The sequence below is a fragment of the Salvelinus alpinus genome, chromosome 30 (assembly GCF_045679555.1).
Source record: "Salvelinus alpinus chromosome 30, SLU_Salpinus.1, whole genome shotgun sequence".
NCBI classification, from domain to species: Eukaryota; Metazoa; Chordata; class Actinopteri; order Salmoniformes; family Salmonidae; genus Salvelinus; species Salvelinus alpinus.
Genome location: NC_092115.1, coordinates 18,032,310 through 18,052,951, shown reverse-complemented (window position 1 = coordinate 18,052,951; position 20,642 = coordinate 18,032,310). Strand labels below are relative to the sequence as shown.

Sequence of the window (20,642 nt, the reverse complement as noted above, 5' to 3'; positions counted from 1 at the left end):
TTTCTGGAAGCTGGCCTGCGCCATTTTCCCTACATTGTCCCCCACGTGGGCCAGCCCAATAGAAATTAGAGTTGAACCAATGAACTTCAGCCCCTCGCCATACGAGTGACCGCTAGCAAGATGCACATCATGCACCCACAGCAGAGAGAGAAATGATGAGAGAGAGCAATGAAGTTATGTAAGTCTACCAATGGAAACTGAATGGGAACTCAAAGTCTGAGATAACAGGAAAAATGTTGTATCCAAGGACCCCGTATGGGGTTAAGAACCATTACACATGATGACGTACATCCATCTATTAGGCTGAAGTGCCCAAAGTCTCTGAGTTTTGTGCCACAAGGTTGGACATTCAGCTTGGTTTGAAAGGAGGCTTTGCCAAGGTAACAACATTTCTCCCTTTCCCTTGTACTCTCCCTAATTGAGTCTTGTATTATGGAGGGTGAATTCCACAAGCATACAAAGAGGGGATTATTCCTCCTGGCCATAGACTCACTAGACTAGAGGTTGTTGACGGGAAGAGAGCGAGAGCGGTTGACCATAGAGGTTGTTGACAGGAATAAAGAGAAGGGAGGAGATCTCAAGAACCCCGTTGGTTGCTAAGAAGTCTGTTCTGTTGCTCCCCAGTCAGTTGGGGTCTAAGCCAGTCTTTCTGCCACAGTGGCTTTTCACAACACACATCATTCCTGGTTGTGCTCTTGTCTACTACATGTTCAGCCTAGTGGTTAGGACACGGTGTGCTGTAGAGGGTATCCCAGGGTTGCTGGCAATCTCAGATATACTAAATAATCTCTGAAGGTCAAACCATACTGGCACTAGCCTGAGTCCCAGATAAATTATTACTGTGCTCTTGCCAACTTCTATGTATTTCTCCTGCCAAAGCAGCACAGACAGACTCAGGTGGCAGTATGACTTGACCTTCAGATGTTATTAGTAGGTAAAACAACACCAGTGGGTTCTCAGAGTGACTTCTGTTTAGATATAACTGTAGAATGCATGTAAGACTTTATGAAACAAACATTTATTGGTACAAAAGAATCAAAACAATAGAAGAAATATCTATATAGGGACAAATGGCAATAAATACCACATCAGTGGATGGGGCTCTACACACAGAAAGGGGGCATTATGGCACAAGGAATCAACAGGATATAAAATAACATTTAAAAATCCATAAGTTTGGTCATGTGACAGAAACTAACATTTGAGATTCTCTTCTAAGAGTATTAAAAAGCCTTTCCTGCAGTCGAATGACCAAAGCACCTCTAGTGGCCTCATGGGTCCAATGTTATTCATATTTTTCATAATTAATAAGCATGACTTTTCAAACGCTGAAATGGTTCTGTTATAGTTCGGTCTTCTGTGATGTACATAAAGTGTAATTTTGGGCGTTTGGAATACATTTGAACTCTATATCTGACATGGTACAGGTGTCTTCTTTTTTTAAGCCCACAACCATGTGTGTGAGGTGTATACTTTTGTTTAAAAGTAGATTTGTTTAAGACTATCAAGAAACACGGTGACCCTGATTTAGCCCACTGCAGTAATAGGTTAAAGAGGCAAAAAAACTACAAACAGAACTACAAAAATATTCCAGTGCTTTCAAGTCAAACTGGGACTAGACAGTCATAAACATCTTAACTTCAACCATTTATCTTTTCTCCTGCCAACCTTCTCTAAAATATGATTGCTTGATTAATCAGAATGGACATAGAAAATGTACACTGAGTGTACAAAACATTAGGAACACCTTCCTAATACTGAGTTTCACCCCCTTTTGCCCTCAGAACAGCCTCAATTTGTTGAGGCATTGCCTCTACAAGGTCTCGAAAGCGTTCCACTGGGATGCTGGCCCATGTTTACTCCAATGCTGCCCACGGTAGTGTCAAGTTGGCTGGATGTCCTTTGGGTGTTGGACCATTCTTGATACACACGGGAAACTGTTGAGTGAGACAGTTCTTGACGAAAAACCTGTGCGCCTGGTACCTATCACACTTAACTCTTTTGTCTGCCCATTCACCCTCTGAATGACACACATACACAACCCATGTCTCAATTGTATCAAGGCTTAAAAATCCTTCTTTAACCATCTCCTCCTTCATTTACACTGATTGAAGTGGATTTAACAAGTGACATCAATAAGGGATTATAGCTTTCACCTGGATTCACCTGGTCAGTCTGTCATGGAAAGAGCAGGTGTTCCTAATGTTTTGTACACTCAGTGTAAGTCTCTTACCAAAAATCACCACTGAGCAGTAGACTTGTGGTTTTGATTTGAAGGAGAGGAAATAGAGGACAAACAGTAGAGTATATTGAAAACAAGGAGGAAGGAAGTAAGGAAACATGATGTGACGGAATGCTTCTTTCACAGAACTTCCTAGTTGAGTTACTACAAAACCCATAACTACAAAACCCATAAAACAGAAAAGGACATGGCACATTCTTGACATTATTCTGATTGGTCGAAAAATATGGACATTCTAATGAGAGTTTAAAAGGAATGCAAGAAAGATAAGGCAACATTTCACTTACAGTTGAAGTGGGAAGTTTACATACACCTTAGCCAAATACATTTAAACTGAGTTTTCACAATTCCTGACATTTAATCCTAGGAAAAATTCCCTGTCTTAGGTCAGTTAGGATCACCACTTTATTTTAAGAATGTGAAATGTCAGAATAATAGTAGAGAGAATGATTTATTTCAGCTTTTATTTCTTTCATCACATTCCCAGTGGCTCAGAAGTTTACATACACTCAATTAGTATTTGGTAGCATTGCCTTTAAATTGTTTAACTTGGGTCAAACGTTTTGGATAGCCTTCCACAAGCTTCCCACAATAATTTTGGCCCATTCCTCCTGACAAAGCTGGTGTAACCGATTCAGGTTTGTAGGCCTCCTTGCTCGCACACGCTTTTTCAGTTCTGCCCACATATTTTCTATAGGATTGAGGTCAGGGCTTTGTGACGGCCACTCCAATACCTCGACTTTGTTGTCCTTAAGCCATTGTGCCACAACTTTGGAAGTATGCTTGGGGTCATTGTCCATTTGGAAGACCCATTTGCGACCAACCTTCAACTTCCTGACTGATGTCTTGAGATGTTGCTTCAATATATTCACATCATTTTCTTTCCTCATGATGCCATCTATTTTGTGAAGTGCACCAGTCCCTCCTGCAGCAAAGCACCTCCACAACATGATGCTGCCAGCCGGTTGGGATGGTGTTCTTTGGCTTGCAAGCCTCCCCCTTTTTCCTCCAAACACAACGATGGTCATTATGGCCAAACAGTTCTATTTTTGTTTCATCAGACCAGAGGACATTTCTCCAAAAAGTATGATCTTTGTCCCCATGTGCAGTTGCAAACTGCAGTCTGTCTTTTTATGGCGGTTTTGGAGCAGTGGCTTCTTCCTTGCTGAGCGGCCTTTCAGGTTATGTTGATATAGGACTCGTTTTACTGTGGATATAGACACTTTTGTACCTGTTTCCTCCAGCATCTTCACAAGGTCCTTTGCTGTTGTTCTGGGATTGATTTCCACTTCTCGCACCAAAGTACGTTAATCTCTAGGAGACAGAACGTGTCTCCTTCCTGAGTGGTATGACGGCTGCGTGGTCACATGGTGTTTATACTTGCGTACTATTGTTTGTACAGATGAACGTGGTACCTTCAGGCATTTGGAAATTGCTCCCAAGGATGAACCAGACTTGTTGAGGTCTACAATTTTTGTTCTGAGGTCTTGGCTGATTTCTTTTGATTTTCCCATGATGTCAAGCAAAGAGGCACTGAGTTTGAAGGTAGGCCTTGAAATACATCCACAGCTACACCTCCAATTGACTCAAATGATGTCAATTAGCCTATCAGAAGCTTCTAAAGCCATGATATCATTTTCTGGAATTTTCCAAGCTGTTTAATGGCACAGTCAACTTAGTGTATGTAAACTTCTGACCCACTGGAATTGTGATGCAATGAAATTATAAGTGAAATAATCTGTCTGTAAAAAATTGTTGGAAAAATTACTTGTGTCATGCACAAAGTATATGTCCTAACCGACTTGCCAAAACTATAGTTTGTTAACAAGAAATTTGTGGAGTGGTTGAAAAACGAGTTTTAATGACTCCAACCAAAGTGTATGTAAACTTCTGACTTCAACTGTATAGGGCAAAAAACATTTGTTTTTAAAAAAGCTAGCAAGGATAGTAAAATTATTGTTCTGTTGATAACAAAATCAATCTCTCTCACACTCTTTATATTACAGTTATACCAGAGTAACACAATTTGCATCAGTTTAAAAAACGTCATCATAAGTGGTCCCACAAAACTGTATCAAACTAAATATATAGGCCTATGGTTCATATGATCCATAAAGGGACTTGGACATGTTACTCCACTCCAATTCCGGTAGAAGGCCACTATAACGTCACATATTCCCAGACACACTGTGTTACACTTATCCCAACTGGGACTACTACTACACAGGGTGACTTTTTGACAACGCAAAAAAAAAGCGCTGTTGTCAAAACAAGCGCACATTTTTTTAGCTGCCAAAATGGGGCACACAGAGTCAAACGGGAAAATATGAAATGACACCCTATAGAGGGGAATAGTGTGCCATTTGACACACAGTCAGTCTAATAGTCGATGCCCTGGTCCTCGTCATAGTGCCCGCTGTACTGCTGTTGGTACCCACCCCGGTACTCCTCTTCATCGTCATGGTGATACTGGTACTCCGCCTGGTAGTCGCTGTCACTAATCTCCGATCCATTGGTCCCTGTTCCCAGGCTCCCGTTGCCATGGCTACCAGCATTGTTGCCGAGGGTAACGGGAGAGGTGGGCTCCGTGGGGGAGGTGCAGTACTTGGGGTCGTAGATCTGCCTGCCCAGGCCGTAGCTGCTCATTCCCTTCTGGGATGCCACCTTGTTGGTGCCCATCTGCAGGGAGATGGTGGAGCTGTCTGCTGTCTGTCCTGCCGACTTCTGGTCGTAGATGTCACGGCGGGTACCCGGCGCCGACATGCCAGCCTGGGGGAGAGGGGGGAGGGGGAGCGGATGCAGGACAGAGGGGGAGAGGAGGGATGGAGGACAGAGGGGGAGCGGAGGGAGGGAGGGAGAGAGTGGGAGTGGAGGGAGGGAAGGAGAGAGGACAGGGGGGAGCGGAGGGAGAGAAGGTTAGGTTGATGGTTAAGTGGGAGTGTGTGTGTGTGTGTGTGTGTGTGTGTGTGTGTGTGTGTGTGTGTGTGTGTGTGTGTGTGTGTGTGTGTGTGTGTGTGTGTGTGTGTGTGTGTGAAAGAGAGAGAGAGTAAAAGGGTGTGTGTTTGTGAGAGAGAGCAAGAATGTGTGTCTGTGTGTGCGTGCACCTGGCCACAGTAACCTTTAATTGGTAGATGTCTCACTCTGATACAAGATTACTGCTAATTGCTTCCTGGGATTATAGTGGCTAGGAATCCACTGCAGCAGAACCATTGAACCACAAGAACCACAGTACTTTATACACCACAGACGAACAGTACACTCTTACCTGGCTGGCTCCTTTGTTGGTTCCCATCTGCAGACTGATGGTAGTCTGGTCGTAGGGCTTGTCCGTCTGTGACCTTGGGTCGTATAAGTGTCTCCTGGTCCCGTACGCTGTCATACCAGACTGGCTGGCACATTTATTTGTCCCCATCTACCCAGGACAAAAACAGCTTTCAGACATGGCTCCATCCATAGGTCACAATGTCCTCTAATCAAATCTATTCTATGTCTGGCAATGATATTGACCACAAATTCAATTTGTTTTTCAGAGTACGACTGGTATCCATTGTTTTGGTACAGACAGGATAAAACACACACACACACACACACACACACACACACACACACACACACACACACACACACACACACACACACACACACACACACACACACACACACAGAGAGAGAGTGTGCCAAACATTAGAAACATCTTGAGTTGCAATCCCCCCTTTTGCCCTCAGTACAGCCTCAATTCGTTGCGGCATTGACTCTACAAGGTGTCGAAAGCGTTCCACAGGGATGTTGGCCCATGTTGACACCAATGCTTCCCAGAGTTGTGTCAAGATTGTGGGGGCTGTCTTGTTAGACTTCAGTGCAGCTTTTGACATTATTGATCGAAGTCTGCTGCTGGAAAAATGTATGTGTTATGGCTTTACACCCCCTGCTATAATGTGGATAAAGAGTTACTTGTCTAACAGAACACAGAGGGTGTTCTTTAATGGAAGCCTCTCAAATATAATCCAGTTAGAATCAGGAATTCCCCAGGGTAGCCGTTTAGGCCCTTCGCTTAAATTTTTTTTTACTAACGACATGCCACAATTTGAGTAAAGCCAGAGTTTCTATGAATGCGGATGACTCAACATTATACACGTCAGCTACTACAGCGAGTGAAATGACTGCAACACTCAACAAAGAGCTGCAGTTAGTTTTAGAGTGGATGGCAAGGAATAAGTTATCCCTAAATATTTCTAAAACTAAAAGCATTGTATTTGGAACAAAACACTCATGAAACCCTAAACCTCAACTTAATCTTGTAAGAAATACTGTGGAAATTGAGCAAGTTGAGATGACTAAACTGCTTGGAGTAACACTAGATTGTAAACTGTCATGGTCAGAACATATTTTATGCAGTAGTAGCTAAGATGGGGAGAAGTCTGTCTATAATAAAGTGATGCTCTGCCTTCTTAACAACACTATCAACAAGGCAGGTCCTACAGGCCCTAGTTTTGTTGCACCTGGACTATTGTTCAGTCGTGTGTTCAGGTGCCACAAAAAAGGACTTAGGAAAATTGCAATTGGCTCAGAACAGGGCAACACGGCTGGCCCTTGGATGTACACAGAGAGCTAATATTAATAATATGCATGTCAATCTCTTCTGGCTGAAAGTGGAGGAGAGATTGACTTCATCACTACTTTTATTTATGAGAGGTAATGACATGTTGAAAGCACTGAGCTGTCTGTCTAAACTACTGGTACACAGCTCGGACACCCATGCATACCCCACAAGACATGGCACACTTTTCACAGTCCCCAAGTCCAGAACAAACTATGAGAGGCACACAGTACTACATAGAGCCATGGCTCCATGGAACTCTATTCCACATCAAGTAACTGACGCAAGCAGTAAACAAACATTGGTGCACGCACACACACACCCACACACACACACACACACACACACACACACACACACACACACACACACACACACACACACACAGACAGATTTAGTACTGTAGATATGTGGTAGTGGTGGAGTAGGGGCCTGAGGGCACACAGTGTGTTGTGAAATCTGTGAATGTATTGTAATGTTTTAAAATGGTATAAACTGCCTTAATTTTGCTGGACCCCAGGAAGAGTAGCTCCTGCTTTGGCAGCAGCTAATGGGGATCCATAACAAATACAAATAAAAATGTTCTTTGGGTGTTGGACCATTCTTGATACACACGGGAAACAGTAGAGCGTGAAAAAATTAAAAAACAGCAGCACTGCAGTTTTTGACACAAACCAGAGCACCTGGCACCTACTACCATACCCCGTTCAAAGGCACTTACATATTTTGTCTTGCCCAATCATCCTCTGAACGGCACACATACAATCCATGTCTCACGGCCTAAAAATCCTTCTTTAACCTGTCTCCTCCTCTTCATCATCTACACTGATTGAAGTGAATTTAACAGGTGACATCAATAGGGGATAATAGCTTTTACCTGGATTCACCTGGTCAGTCTATGTCAAGGAAAGAGCAGGTGTTCCTCTGTAAATATTTTTGGGGGATGTACTACATGTCTACTGCTGTAATATCATTAAGTGGATATTTTGGGGGATGAGATCCACTTATGACATTATCTCTGTGTGTCACGCCCTGGCCTTAGTTATCTTTGTTTTCTTTATTATTTTGGTTAGGTCAGGGTGTGACATGGGGGATTTATGTGTTTTGTCTTGTCTAGAGGTTTTGTATGTTTATGGGGTGTTTTCTAGTCTAGGTGTTTGTATGTCTATGGTTGCCTAGATTGGTTCTCAATTAGAGGCAGCTGTTTATCATTGTCTCTGATTGGGAACCATATTTAGGCAGCCATATTCTTTAGGGATTTCGTGGGTTATTGTCTATGTGTTAGTTGCCTGTGTCTGCACTGTTATATATAGCGTCACGTTCGTTTTGTTGTTTTGTATTAGTTTGGTTAGTGTTTCTTCTTAAATAAATAGAAGACTGTATTCACTTCACGCTGCGCCTTGGTCCTCCTCTCTTCCTCCATACAACGAACGTGACAGAATAACCCACCACAACCGGACCAAGCAGCGTGAAAGGAAGGATCAGCGCTTTGTGGAGCAATGGACTTGGGAGGAAATATTAGACGGAAAGGGACCATGGGAACACCCGGGTGAATATCGCCGCCCCAAGGCAGAGCTGGAGGCAGCGAAAACCGAGAGGCGGCATTATGAGGAGCTAGCTCGGCAGCGCGGCTGGAAGCCTGAGAGGCAGCCCCAAAAATATATTGGGGGGTGGCACACGGGGAGTGTGGCGAGTTCAGGTAGGAGACCTGCGCCAACTTCCCGTGCTTACCATGAGGAGCCGAAGATGGAACCAGAGCCAGTCGGGGTGGAATTGGAGGTGAGCAAGGGGAGTGAAGCAGAGACTGTGAAGGAATTAATGGGGAAATTGGAGGAGAGTGAAATGAGGGAGTTGCTGTGTTGGTGCATGAGGCACGACATCCGCCCGACGGAGCGTGTCCGGGATTTGATGTTACCTGAGTCAGCTCTCCATACTCGTCCTGAGGTGCGTGCTAACCATCTGGTAATGACAGTGCCAGTCCCACGCACCAGGCCTCCTGTGCGCCACCCTAGTCCTGCACCTCCTGTGGCAGCCCCACGCACCAGCTCTCCTGTGGCAGCCCCTCGCACCAGTCCTCCGGTGCCGGCGCCACGAACCAGGCCTCCAGTTCCAGCACCCCGCACTCGCCTTGAGGTGCGTGTCCCCAGCCCAGTACCACCAGTGCCAACACCACGCACCAGGCTTCCTGTGCGTCTCCAGAGCCCTGTACGCCCTGTTTCTCCTCCCCGCACTCGCCCTGAGGTGCGTGTCCTCAGCCCGGTACCACCAGTGCCGGTACCAAGCACCAGGCATCCAGTGCGTCTCCAGGGTCCAGTACTCCCTGTCCCTGCTCCTCGCACTCGCCTTGAGGTGCGTGTCCCCAGCCCGGTACCACCAGTTCCGGCACCACGCACCAGGCTTATAGTGCGCCTCGGCAGTCCAGTATGCCCTGTTCCTTCTCCCCACACTCGCCTTGAGGTGCGTGTCCCCAGCCCGGTACCACCAGTTCCGGCACCACGCACCAGGCCTACTGTGCGCCTCCAGGGTCCAGTATGCCCTGTTCCTGCTCCCCGCACTAGCCTTGAGGTGCGTGTTCCCAGCCTGGTACCACCAGTTCCGGCACCACACACCAGGCCTACTGTGCGCCTCCAGGGTCCAGTATGCCCTGTTCCTGCTCCCGTCTGTCCAGCGCCGCCTGAGCTGCCCGTCTGTCCTGAGCCGTCAGAGCCGCCCGTCTGTCCTGAGCAGCCAGAGCCGCCCGCCAGTCAGGAGCCACCAGAACCGCCCGCCAGTCAGGAGCCGCCAGAGCCGCCCACCAGTCAGGAGCCGCCATAGCCGCCCGCCAGTCAGGAGCCGCCCGCCAGTCAGGAGCCGCCAGAGCCGCCCGCCAGTCAGGAGCCGCCCGCCAGTCAGGAGCAGCCAGAGCCGCCCGCCAGTCAGGAGCTGCCAGAGCCGCCCGCCAGTCCGGAGCCGCCCGCCAGTCCGGAGCCGCCTTTCAGTCCGGAGCTGCCCCTCAGTCCTGAGTTACCCCTCAGTCCTGAGCTGCCCTTCAGTCCGGAGCTACCCCTCAGTCCTGAGCTACCCCTCAGTCCGGAGCTGCCCTTCAGTCCGGAGCTGCCCTTCAGTCCGGAGCTGCCCTTCAGTCCGGAGCTGCCCCTCAGTCCGGAGCTGCCCGTCAGTCCGGAGCTGCCCGTCAGTCCGGAGCTGCCCGTCAGTCCGGAGCTGCCCCTCAGTCCTGAGCTGCCCCTCAGTCCTGAGATGCCCTTCAGTCCGGAGCTGCCCCTCAGTCCGGAGATGCTTTTCAGTCCGGAACTGCCTTTCAGTCCGGAGCTACCCCTCAGTCCTGAGCTACCCCTCAGTCCGGAGCTGCCCCTCAGTCCGGAGCTGCCCCTCAGTCCGGAGCTGCCCCTCAGTCCAGAGGCGCCATCCGTCCAGTGGCGCTCTCTACAATGGTCTTCAGTCCGGGACCCGCTGCGAGGGTCCCCGCACCAGAGGCGCCACCAAAGCGGGTAATGACTATGGTGGAGTGGGGTCCACGTCCCGCACCCGAGCCGCCGCCGTAAGAAGGCCCACCCGGACCCTCCCCTTCTGTGTCAGGTTTTGCGGCCGGAGTCCGCACCTTTGGGGTGGGGGGGTACTGTCACGCCCTGGCCTTAGTTATCTTTGTTTTCTTTATTATTTTGGTTAGGTCAGGGTGTGACATGGGGGATTTATGTGTTTTGTCTTGTCTAGGGGTTTTGTATGTTTATGGGGTGTTTTCTAGTCTAGGTGTTTGTATGTCTATGGTTGCCTAGATTGGTTCTCAATTAGAGGCAGCTGTTTATCATTGTCTCTGATTGGGAACCATATTTAGGCAGCCATATTCTTTAGGGATTTCGTGGGTTATTGTCTATGTGTTAGTTGCCTGTGTCTGCACTGTTATATATAGCGTCACGTTCGTTTTGTTGTTTTGTATTAGTTTGGTTAGTGTTTCTTCTTAAATAAATAGAAGAATGTATTCACTTCACGCTGCGCCTTGGTCCTCCTCTCTTCCTCCATACAACGAACGTGACACTGTGGTAATTGCTATTGTGTTAGCATGACTCACCTGCAGCCCAATGACACATTGTCCAGCCTTCATTTTCTCCTCGTCGAAATGGCGCGTCCTCTTGTCCGCGTACTTCACACCGAGGTCACAGTTGGAGTTTGAACCTTTGGTTTTCGCCTGTTGCATGGTAAGAGACAAAGTAACAAAGTCAGTGTTGCTTGCAGTTTTACATAAATGTTTTTACTCACTAATTACAACTGTACTGTAAGCCTACACAGTGGTGCATGGACATCTCAATCACCAGCAATTCAATAAAAACCAGTGTTTGTTCGACCACGGATTTCAGCACCAACAACAAAAACAAACCAAAAACCAATGTTTGCATCTTTTTCATGTCATGCTCTTCCATGGCACCGTGTGTGGTGTTATGGCACATGGTTATATTGAGGTCACGAACAACTCAGGGTTCCACATTCACCCCAGTCTAACCGAGAACCTACCACACCAGCCAGGGACAGCAGTGTGCTCTGGACCTGGGTCATGTTTCCATTCTCAAACAGGTCATTGGCCTCAAAGATATCGTTGGGACAAAGGCCAAACTTCAGAATGGCTCGGATGAAATTCCCCAGATTTTCCAGCTAGAAGGGAACAACAAAGAAAATCAGACTCCGGTTCAGTCTCGTTATTTAGTCTTGTCGAATAAAAAGCATTTTCCCTTTGTGAAATGGTAGCGTTACAGTATATATCAACATCTTTTATTTTGTTTCACGTACCTTGTGCCAGTTGAGTTTGGAGTGGTTGATTTTCTTGATGGAACCAGGCTGCAGTTTGTTTATCAGCCTAAGGTAGAAGAAAAGAGTAAACTCTTACAGTTTGATATGAACATAAAACAGATTCTCAACTAGAGCAATGAAAAATAATACACTGTTCCTAGTGGTAGTGAAAATAATGATAGAGAGATTAAGACCACAGAGCTAATCCTCTGTAGGCCTTTTCAACACCTGATCACTGTTATAAAAACAATATAACATCCTGTATTAAGTCTACTGGAGTGATCAACTATCGAGGAATGTGACTAAGTATTCCCCTACATCCTCATAGCTGACTGAGCTGAAGACAGGTGAAGTCTAGGGCTTGTAAAACATCATTCACATGTTGGGGATGATAATACAACCTAACAATATGGATTGGACAAATGGTATAATATGTATAAATACCTAAAACATTAGAATACATATAATAGTAAATTCCACACAGATCCACTTTGTGTAGACAGAAAAACAATAAAACTAACTCGCAGAGGATGACTCCGTCCTTAAGGCCCTTCTGGAAGTTCTCTCCAATGGGCATGCCCGTCACCTCCTCAATCCAAAACCGGAGCTCCTCCTCCTTCTGCAGGTCATACTTCCCTGCGATCTGAAAATATAAAATAATTATGTAACTCCACCCACTCTTCATTTAACCTCTCTAGGCTAGGGGGCGGTATTTTCACATCTGGATGAAAAGCGTGCCCAAAGTAAACTGCCTGCTACTCAGGCCCAGAAGCTAGGATATGCATATTATTAGTAGATTTGGATAGAAAACACTCAGAAGTTTCTAAAACTGTTTGAATGATGTCTGTGAGTATTACATAACTTATTTGGCAGGCGAAACCCCGAGGACAAACCATCCAGGAATTTTCTTTTTAGGTCACTCTCTTTTCAATGGGTTTTCTATGTGGATCTAGATTTCTAAGGCACTTGCTTGCAGTTCCTATCGCTTCCACTGGATGTCAACAGTCTTTAGAAATTGGTTGATGTTTTTACTTTGAGAAATTAAGAAGTAGGGCTGTTCATAACGAGGGTCGAGTCTAGTGTGGTTGGGGCGCGCGACCTGAAAGCTCGCTCCACTTTGTTTTTATCCGCTATTGAACGCAGTCTATCCCGTCTTAAATTTTATCGATTATTTGCGTTAAAAAATACCTAAAGTTGTATTAGGAAGGTTGTTTGAAATGTTTGGACAAAGATTACAGGTAACTTATTAGATATTTTGTAGTCATGTTGCACGAGTTGGAACCAGTGTTTTTCTGGATCAAACGCGCCAAATAAATGGACATTTTGAAGATATAACGACGGAATTAATCGAACAAAGGGACCATTTGTGATGTTTATGGGACATATTGGAGTGCCAACAGAAGAAGCTCTTCAAAGGTAAGGCATGAATTATATCGTTATTTCTGAGTTTTGTGTCGCGCCTGGGGGAAGAAATATGATTGTCTGTGTTTGTTTGATGGGGTGCTGTCCTCAGATAATCACATGGTTTGCTTTTTTGAAATCTTTTGAAATCTTTTTGAAATCTGACACCGTGGCTGGATTAACAAAATGTTAAGCTTTATTTTGACATATTGCATGTGTATTTTCAAGAATGTTAAATATTTACAATTCTGTAGTTTGAATTTGGCGCCCTGCACTTTCACTGGATGTTGGTCAGGTGGGACGGTAGCGTCCCATCTAGCCTAGAGAGGTTAACAATAGTTCAAAATCAAACCCTGACCCCCCTAGACACTTGTGGGGATATGACAGGTTTGGATAGGTAGGCTATACGACATCAATACCACTTAGCCTACAAGTGGGCAAGGTCGAGCAATTACCATAGACTTCCGATCCTGAACGCAAACCCAATCCTAACACCAACCAAATAAGCTACACACTTAAGGTATCTTGTAATTTGATCCAATTTTAACCACAATGTAAGCCTAAACCTAGACTACTTTATGAACTCCATAATCTTTTGGTATAATTGTTCTTTCTACTTGAATTTTGTATTTATATTGATGTGTGTATTTTCTGTAATTTCTGTAATTCAGGGCTCATTTGTAAAAGAGACCTTGGTCTCAGTATGACTGCCTGATAAAATAAAGGTTAAATAAATAAATAAATATTATGCCTGTGTGTGACACAGGGAGTGCGTCTGTGAGTTCTAATAGCCTCTAGGCAGAGAAGCAGTGTTTATGTTAAGTGTAATGCATTAGTCTGACCTCAACAGATTGCTTAGTAAGCAGTGAGCAGCACACCCATTCAATAGTTATAACTCGTGGTCATTGGGCCCAGCCGGCCCACTCCTTGGGAAAGTTAGATTAGGTCTGTTTAAAGGGTAGACTTGCACAATAATTTATACAGAACATTTGAGAAAGCATTATACAATTAAAACCAAAAGGAAAAACAATTCTGATATCCATTCTATTCACTCATGTATTTTCTTAAAGAGAAAGTCACTTGAGGTAACGCTTCAGTCCTCACAACAGAAGGCCAAAGCTTTTCAACTGAAGCCAAAGCCGATCTATCACATATCGTTCTAAAGGTCCGTTTTTTGGGAAAACAACTCTTCTCTCCTCTCCCTCACATCACTGCTGTGTGGCCTGCTGCCAGGAGTGGTAAGACACACAGGAAATGACATGGACCGCTGCCCCATGCCTGAACCCTGGCTTTAATGGATGGCTCCACAGATTCCCCAGTCCAGACTAACACTGTTGCTTTACCCAATGACTTGAAGGAGAGAGAGAAAGACAGACAGACAGAACGGAAGATAGAAAGACTCCTGAGATGTCCTGAGCAATGAAGTGTCTTAAACTTCCATGAAAACATCACAGAGACAACTTTACGTGAGATAGCGGAGGGAGACATTAGAGGGATATTGCCCTCAGCCATCTTAATGAGCTTTCATAGGCTGCTTGGTTGAAGCCCTGGGCTTCCAACTGTGATGTACATATTTTCAAATCAAATCAAATTTTATTCATCACATACACATATTGAGCAGATGTTATTGCGGGTGTAGCGAAATGCTTGTGTTCCTAGCTCCATCAGTGCAGTAGTATCTAACAATTCACAACAATACACACATGTAAAAGTAAAAGAATGGAATTAAGAAATATATAAATATTAGGATGAGCAATGTCGGAGTGGTATTGACTAAATACAGTAAGAATAGAATACAGTATATACATATACATGAGATGAGTAAAGCAGTATGTAAACATTATTAAAGTGACTAGTGTTCCATTATTAAAATGGCCAGTGATTCCATGTCTATGTATATAGGGCAGCAGCCTCTAAGGTGCAGGGCTGAGAAACTGTGTGGTAGCCGGCTAGTGATGGCTATTTAACAGTCTGATGGTTTTGAGATTGAAGCTGTTTTTGATGCACCTGTATTGACCTCACCTTCTGGATGATAGTGGGGTGAACAGGCCGTGGCTCGGTTGGTTGATGTCTTTGATGATCTTTTTGGCCTTCCTGTGACATCGGGAGCTGTAGGTGTCCTGGAGGGCAGGCAGTGTGTCCTCGGTGATGCGTTGGGCAGATCATACCACCCTCTGGAGAGCCCTGCGGTTGTGGGCGGTGCAGTTACCGTACCTGGCGGTGATACAGCCTGACAGGATGCTCTCAATTGTGCATCTGTGAAAGTTTCTGAGGGTCTTAGGGGCCAAGCCGAATTTCTTCAGGCTCCTGAGGTTGAAGAGGCGCTGTTGCGCCTTCTTCACCACACTGTCTGTGTGGGTGGACCATTTCAGATTGTCAGTGATTTGTACACCGAGGAATTTGAAGCTTTCCACCTTCTCCACAGCGGTCCCGTCGATGTGGATAGGGCCGTGCTCCCTCTACTGTTTTCTGAAGTCCACGATCAGCTCCTTCGTTTTGTTGATGTTGAGAGAGGTTATTTTCCTGGCCCCACTCTGCCAGGGCCCTCACCTCCTCCCTGTAGGCTGTCTCGTCATTGTTGGCAATCAGGCCTACTACTGTTGTGTCGTCTGCCAATTTGATGATTGAGTTGGAGGCATGAGTGGCCACGCACTCATGGGTGAACGGGCAGTACAGGAGGGGGCTGAGCATGCACCCTTGTGGGGCCTCTGTGTTGAGGATCAGCGAAGTAGAGGTGTTATTTCCTACCGTCACCACCTGGGGTGGACCGTCAGGAAGTCCAGGAGCAGTTGCACAGGGCGGGTTTCAGACCCAGGGCCCTGAGCTTAATGATGAGCTTAGAGGGTACAATGATGTTGAAGGCTGAGCTATAGTCAATGAACTGCATTCTGACGTAGGTATTCCTCTTGTCCAGATGGGATAGGGCAGGGTGCAGTGCGATGGCAACTGCATCGTCTGTGGATCTATCTATCTATTTTACTGCCTCATTGCCTGCATCCGTAATGGGTCTGCGGTCAAACAACCACCCCACATCACTGTCAAACGCTCCCTAAAACACTTCAGCGTCCAGGCCTTTCTAATCGACCTGGCCCGGGTATCCTGGAAGGATATTGACCTCATCCGTCAGTAGAGGATGCCTGGTTACTCTTTAAAAGTTCCTTCCTCACCATCTTAAATAAGCATGCCCCATTCAAAACATTTTGAACCAGGAACAGATCTAGCCCTTGGTTCTCTCCAGACCTGACTGCCCTTGACCAGCACAAAAACATCCTGTGGCGTTCTACATTAGCATCGAACAGCCCCCACGATATGCAACTTTTCAGGGAAGTTAGGAACAAATATATACAGTCAGTTAAGAAAGCCAAGGCTAGGTTTTTCAAGCTGAAATTTGCATCCTGTAGCACAAACTCAAAGTTCTGGGACACTGTAAAATCCATGGCGAATAAGAGCACCTCCTCCCAGCTGCCCACTGCGCTGAGGCTAGGATACACTGTCACCACCGATAAATCCACTATAATTAAGAATGTCAATAAGCATTCTTCTACGGCTGGCCATGCTTTCCACCTGGCTACCCCTACCCCGATCAACAGCCCTCCACGCCCCACAGCAACTCACCCAAGCCTCCCCAACTTCTGCTTCACCCAAATCCAGATAGCCGATGTACTGAAAGACCTGCAAAATCTGCCCCCCTACAAATCAGCCGGGCTAGACGATCTGGACCCTCTCTTTCTAAAATTATCTGCCGAAATTGTTGCAACCCCTATTACTAGCCTGTTCAACCTCTCTGTTGTATTGTCTGAGATTCCCATAGATTGGAAAGCTGCCGCGGTCATCCCCATCTTCAAAGGGTGAGACACTCTAGACCCAAACTGCTACAGACCTATATCTATTCTACCCTGCCTTTCTAAGGTCTTCGAATGCCAAGTTAACAAACAGATCACCGACCATTTCGAATCCCACCGTACCTTCTCCGCTATGCAATCTGGTTTCAGAGCTGGTCATGGGTGCACCTCAGCCACGCTCAAGCTACTAAACAATATCATAACCGCCATCGATAAGAGACATTACTGTGCAGCCGTATTCATCGAGCTGGCTAAGGCTTTCGACTCTGTCAATCACAACATTCTTATTGGCATACTCAACAGCCTTGGTTTCTCAGATGATTGCCTCGCCTGGTTCACCAACTATTTCTCAGACAGAGTTCAGTGTGTCAAATCGGAGGCCTGTTGTCCGGACCTCTGGCAGTCTCTATGGGCGTGCCACAGGGTTCAATTCTCGGGCAGACTCTCTTCTCTGTATACATCAATGATGTCGCTCTTGCTGCTGGTGATTCTCTGATCCACCTCTATGCAGATGACACCATTCTGTATACCTCTGGCCCATATTTGGCCACTGTGTTAACTTCACTAGGGTAGGGGGCAGCATTGGGCATTTTGGATGAAAAGCGTGCCCAAATTAAACTGCCTGCTACTCAGCCATAAAAGCTAGAATATGCATATAATTAGTAGATTTGGATAGACAACACTCTGAAGTTTCTACAACTGTTTGAATGATGTCTGTGAGTATAACAGAACTCATATGGCAGGCCAAAACCTGAGAAAAAATCCAACCAGGAAGTGGGAAATCTGAGGTTGGTAGTTTTTCAACTCATGGCCTATCGAATACACAGTGTCTATGGGGTGGGTCATATTGCACTTCCTAAAGCTTCCACTAGATGTCAACAGTCTTTAGAACCTTGTTTGAGGCTTCTACTGTGAAGTGGGGGCGAATGAGAGGGGATTGAGTCAGAGGTCTGCCAGAGAGGCATGAGCTGACCACGCGCGTTCACGTGATAGTTAGCTTGCGTTCCATTGCAATTCTACAGACAAAGGAATTCTCCGGCTGGAACATTATTGAAGATTTATGTTAAAAACATCCTAAAGATTGATTCTATACATCGTTTGACATGTTTCTACGGACTGTAATGGAACTTTTTGACTTTTCGTCTGCACCTAGTGATCGCGCCTCATGAATTTTGATTACTGGGCTAAACGCGCAAACAAAAAGGAGGTATTTGAACATAAATGATGGACATTATCGTACAAAACAAACATTTATTGTGGAACTGGGATTCCTGGGAGTGCATTCTGATGAAGATCATCAAAGGTAAGTGAATATTTACAATGCTATTTCTGACTTCTGTTGACTCCACAACATGGCGGGTATCTTTATGGCTTGTTTTGGTCTCTGAGCGCTGTACTCAGATTATAGCATGGTGTGCTTTTTCGGTAAAGCTTTTTTGAAATCTGACACAGCGGTTGCATTAAGGAGAAGTTTATCTAAAGTTCCATGCATAACACTTGTATCTTTTATCAGTGTTTATTATGAGTATTTCTGTAAATTGACGTGGCTCTCTGCAAAATAACCGGATGTTTTGGAAGCAAAACATTACTGAACGTAACGCGCCAATGTAAACTGAGATTTTTGGATATAAATATGAACTTTATCGAACAAAACATACATGTATTGTTTAACATGAAGTCCTATAAGTGTCATCTGATGAAGATCATCAAAGGTTAGCGATTAATTTTATCTCTATTTCTGCTTTTTGTGACTCCTCTCTTTGGCTGGAAAAATGGCTGTGTTTTTCTGTGACTAGGTACTGACCTAACATAATCAGATGGTGTGCTTTCGTCGTAAAGCCTTTTTGAAATTGGAAACTGTGGTGGGATTAACAACAAGTGTATCTTTAAAATGGTGTAAAATACTTGTATGTTTGAGGAATTTTAATTATGAGATTTCTGCTGTTTGAATTTGGCGCCCTGCACTTTCACTGGCTGTTGTCATATCGATCCCGTTAACGGGATCTCAGCCTAAAGAAGTTAATTGAAATGCATTCCAGGTGACTACTTCATGAAGCTGGTTGAGAGTATTCCAAGAGTGTGCAAAGCTGTCATCAAGGCAAAGGGTGGTTACTTTTAAGAATCTCAAATATATTTTTATTTGTTGAACACTTCTTTGGTTACTACATGATTCCATATGTTTTATTTTATATTTTTGATGTCTTCACTATTAGGTGTGTCCAAACTTTTGACTGGTACGGTACGTTTCGTGTCTGAGCCGTTGAATTGCGACTCCACTTTGTCTCTGTACTGACGTTTTGCCTGTTTGATTGCCTTACGGTGGGAATAACTACACTATTTGTATTCAACCATATTTCCAGTCACCTAGTCATGGTTAAAAGCGGTGGTTCGCACTTTCAGTTTTGCGCGAATGCCTTCCACGGTTTCTGGTTTGGGTAGGTTTTAACAGTCGCTGTGGGAACAACATCCCGTCACTGTGTCCTTGTAAGCGTCAATGTTATTCTCAGAGGCTACCCGGAACATATCCCAGTCTGCGTGATCAAAACAATCTTGAAGCATGGATTCCGATTGGTCAGACCAGCATTGAATAGACCTTAGCACGGGTACTTCCTGCTTGAGTTTCTGCCTATAGGGAGGGAGGACCAAAATGGAGTCGCGATCTGAGGGCCTTGTAGGCACCTTGAAAAGGCGAGTGGCAGTGATCTAGTGTTTTTCCTAAGCGAGTACTACAGTTAAGGAGTTGATAGAACTTCGGCAGCGTTTTCCTCAAATTTGCTTTGTTAAAATTCCCAGCTACAATAAATGCAGCCTCAGGATATGTGGTTTCCAGTTTTCATAAAGTCCAGTGTAGTTCCTTGAGGGCCGTTGTGGTATCAGCTTGAGGGGGAATTTCCACGGCTGTGACTATAACCGAAGAGAATTCTCTTGGGAGGTAATACGGTCGGCATTTGATTGTGATAGATTTTAGGTAAGGTGAACAAAAGGTTCTGTATGTTATCACAATCGCACCATGAGTAGTTAATCATGAACTATACACTCCGCCTTTCTTCTTCCCGGAGAGTTCTTTATTCCGGTCTGTGCAATGAACTGAGAACCCAGCTGGCTGTATGGACGGGAGAGTATATCCCGAGAGAGCCATGATTCCGTGAAACAGAGTATGTTACAGTCTCTGACATCTCTCTGGAAGGAGATCCTCACCCTGAGCTCGTCTACGTTATTGTCCAGAGACATTAAGCGAGTAATATACTTGGAAGCGGTGGATGGTGTGCCCGCCTCCTGAGTCAGACTAGAAGTCCACTCTGAATACCTCTTCTCCGTCCGCGGCGACTTGGCGCAGCCTCTGGGATAATTTCAAGTGCCCTTGGGGGTACGAACAAAGGGTTGAATTCGGGAAAGTCGTATTCCTGGTCGTTACCGCCGCTCTGATATCCAAAAGTTATTTCCGGATGTATGTAATAACACAAAAAACGTTCTGGGCTAATAATGTCAGTAACAACACACAAAAAAACAAAATACTCCAAAGTTGCTTAGGAGCTAGAAGCAGAGCTGCTCTGTCGGCACCATCTTGCTGCTTTCGCTAATTAATGAAGAGAAAGCACTCAGGGGCCGCATGTGCACCTCAGAGTCCATGTAATCTTATTCATTATGATCTAAAAGGCTAAACTGATCCTAGAACAGCACTGAGACGCTTGATACATACGGCTCTAGGGCTAATTATCGACTAAGGAGGTATTGTTTTTCCTCGCTGCGCCACAGGAGCAGCCCAAGCAAGTTATGGTAC

The 20,642-nt window shown here is 45.3% G+C and overlaps 1 protein-coding gene across 1 annotated transcript in view; it reads right to left on the bottom strand.

Annotated features, from left to right (window-relative positions):
- Positions 1-999: 999 nt before the first annotated feature.
- Positions 1,000-20,642, bottom strand: part of LOC139559521 (calponin-3-like) — a 33,708-nt gene continuing 14,065 nt past the window's right edge. The window contains exons 2-7 of the mRNA XM_071375595.1: positions 12,140-12,261; positions 11,619-11,685; positions 11,346-11,483; positions 10,906-11,022; positions 5,508-5,654; positions 1,000-5,011 (exon numbers count right to left, since the gene is read on the bottom strand). Of these exons, the coding sequence (XP_071231696.1) occupies positions 4,622-5,011; positions 5,508-5,654; positions 10,906-11,022; positions 11,346-11,483; positions 11,619-11,685; positions 12,140-12,261 (981 nt within the window). The 3' untranslated portion in view covers positions 1,000-4,621. The remainder of the gene's footprint in view (positions 5,012-5,507; positions 5,655-10,905; positions 11,023-11,345; positions 11,484-11,618; positions 11,686-12,139; positions 12,262-20,642) is intronic.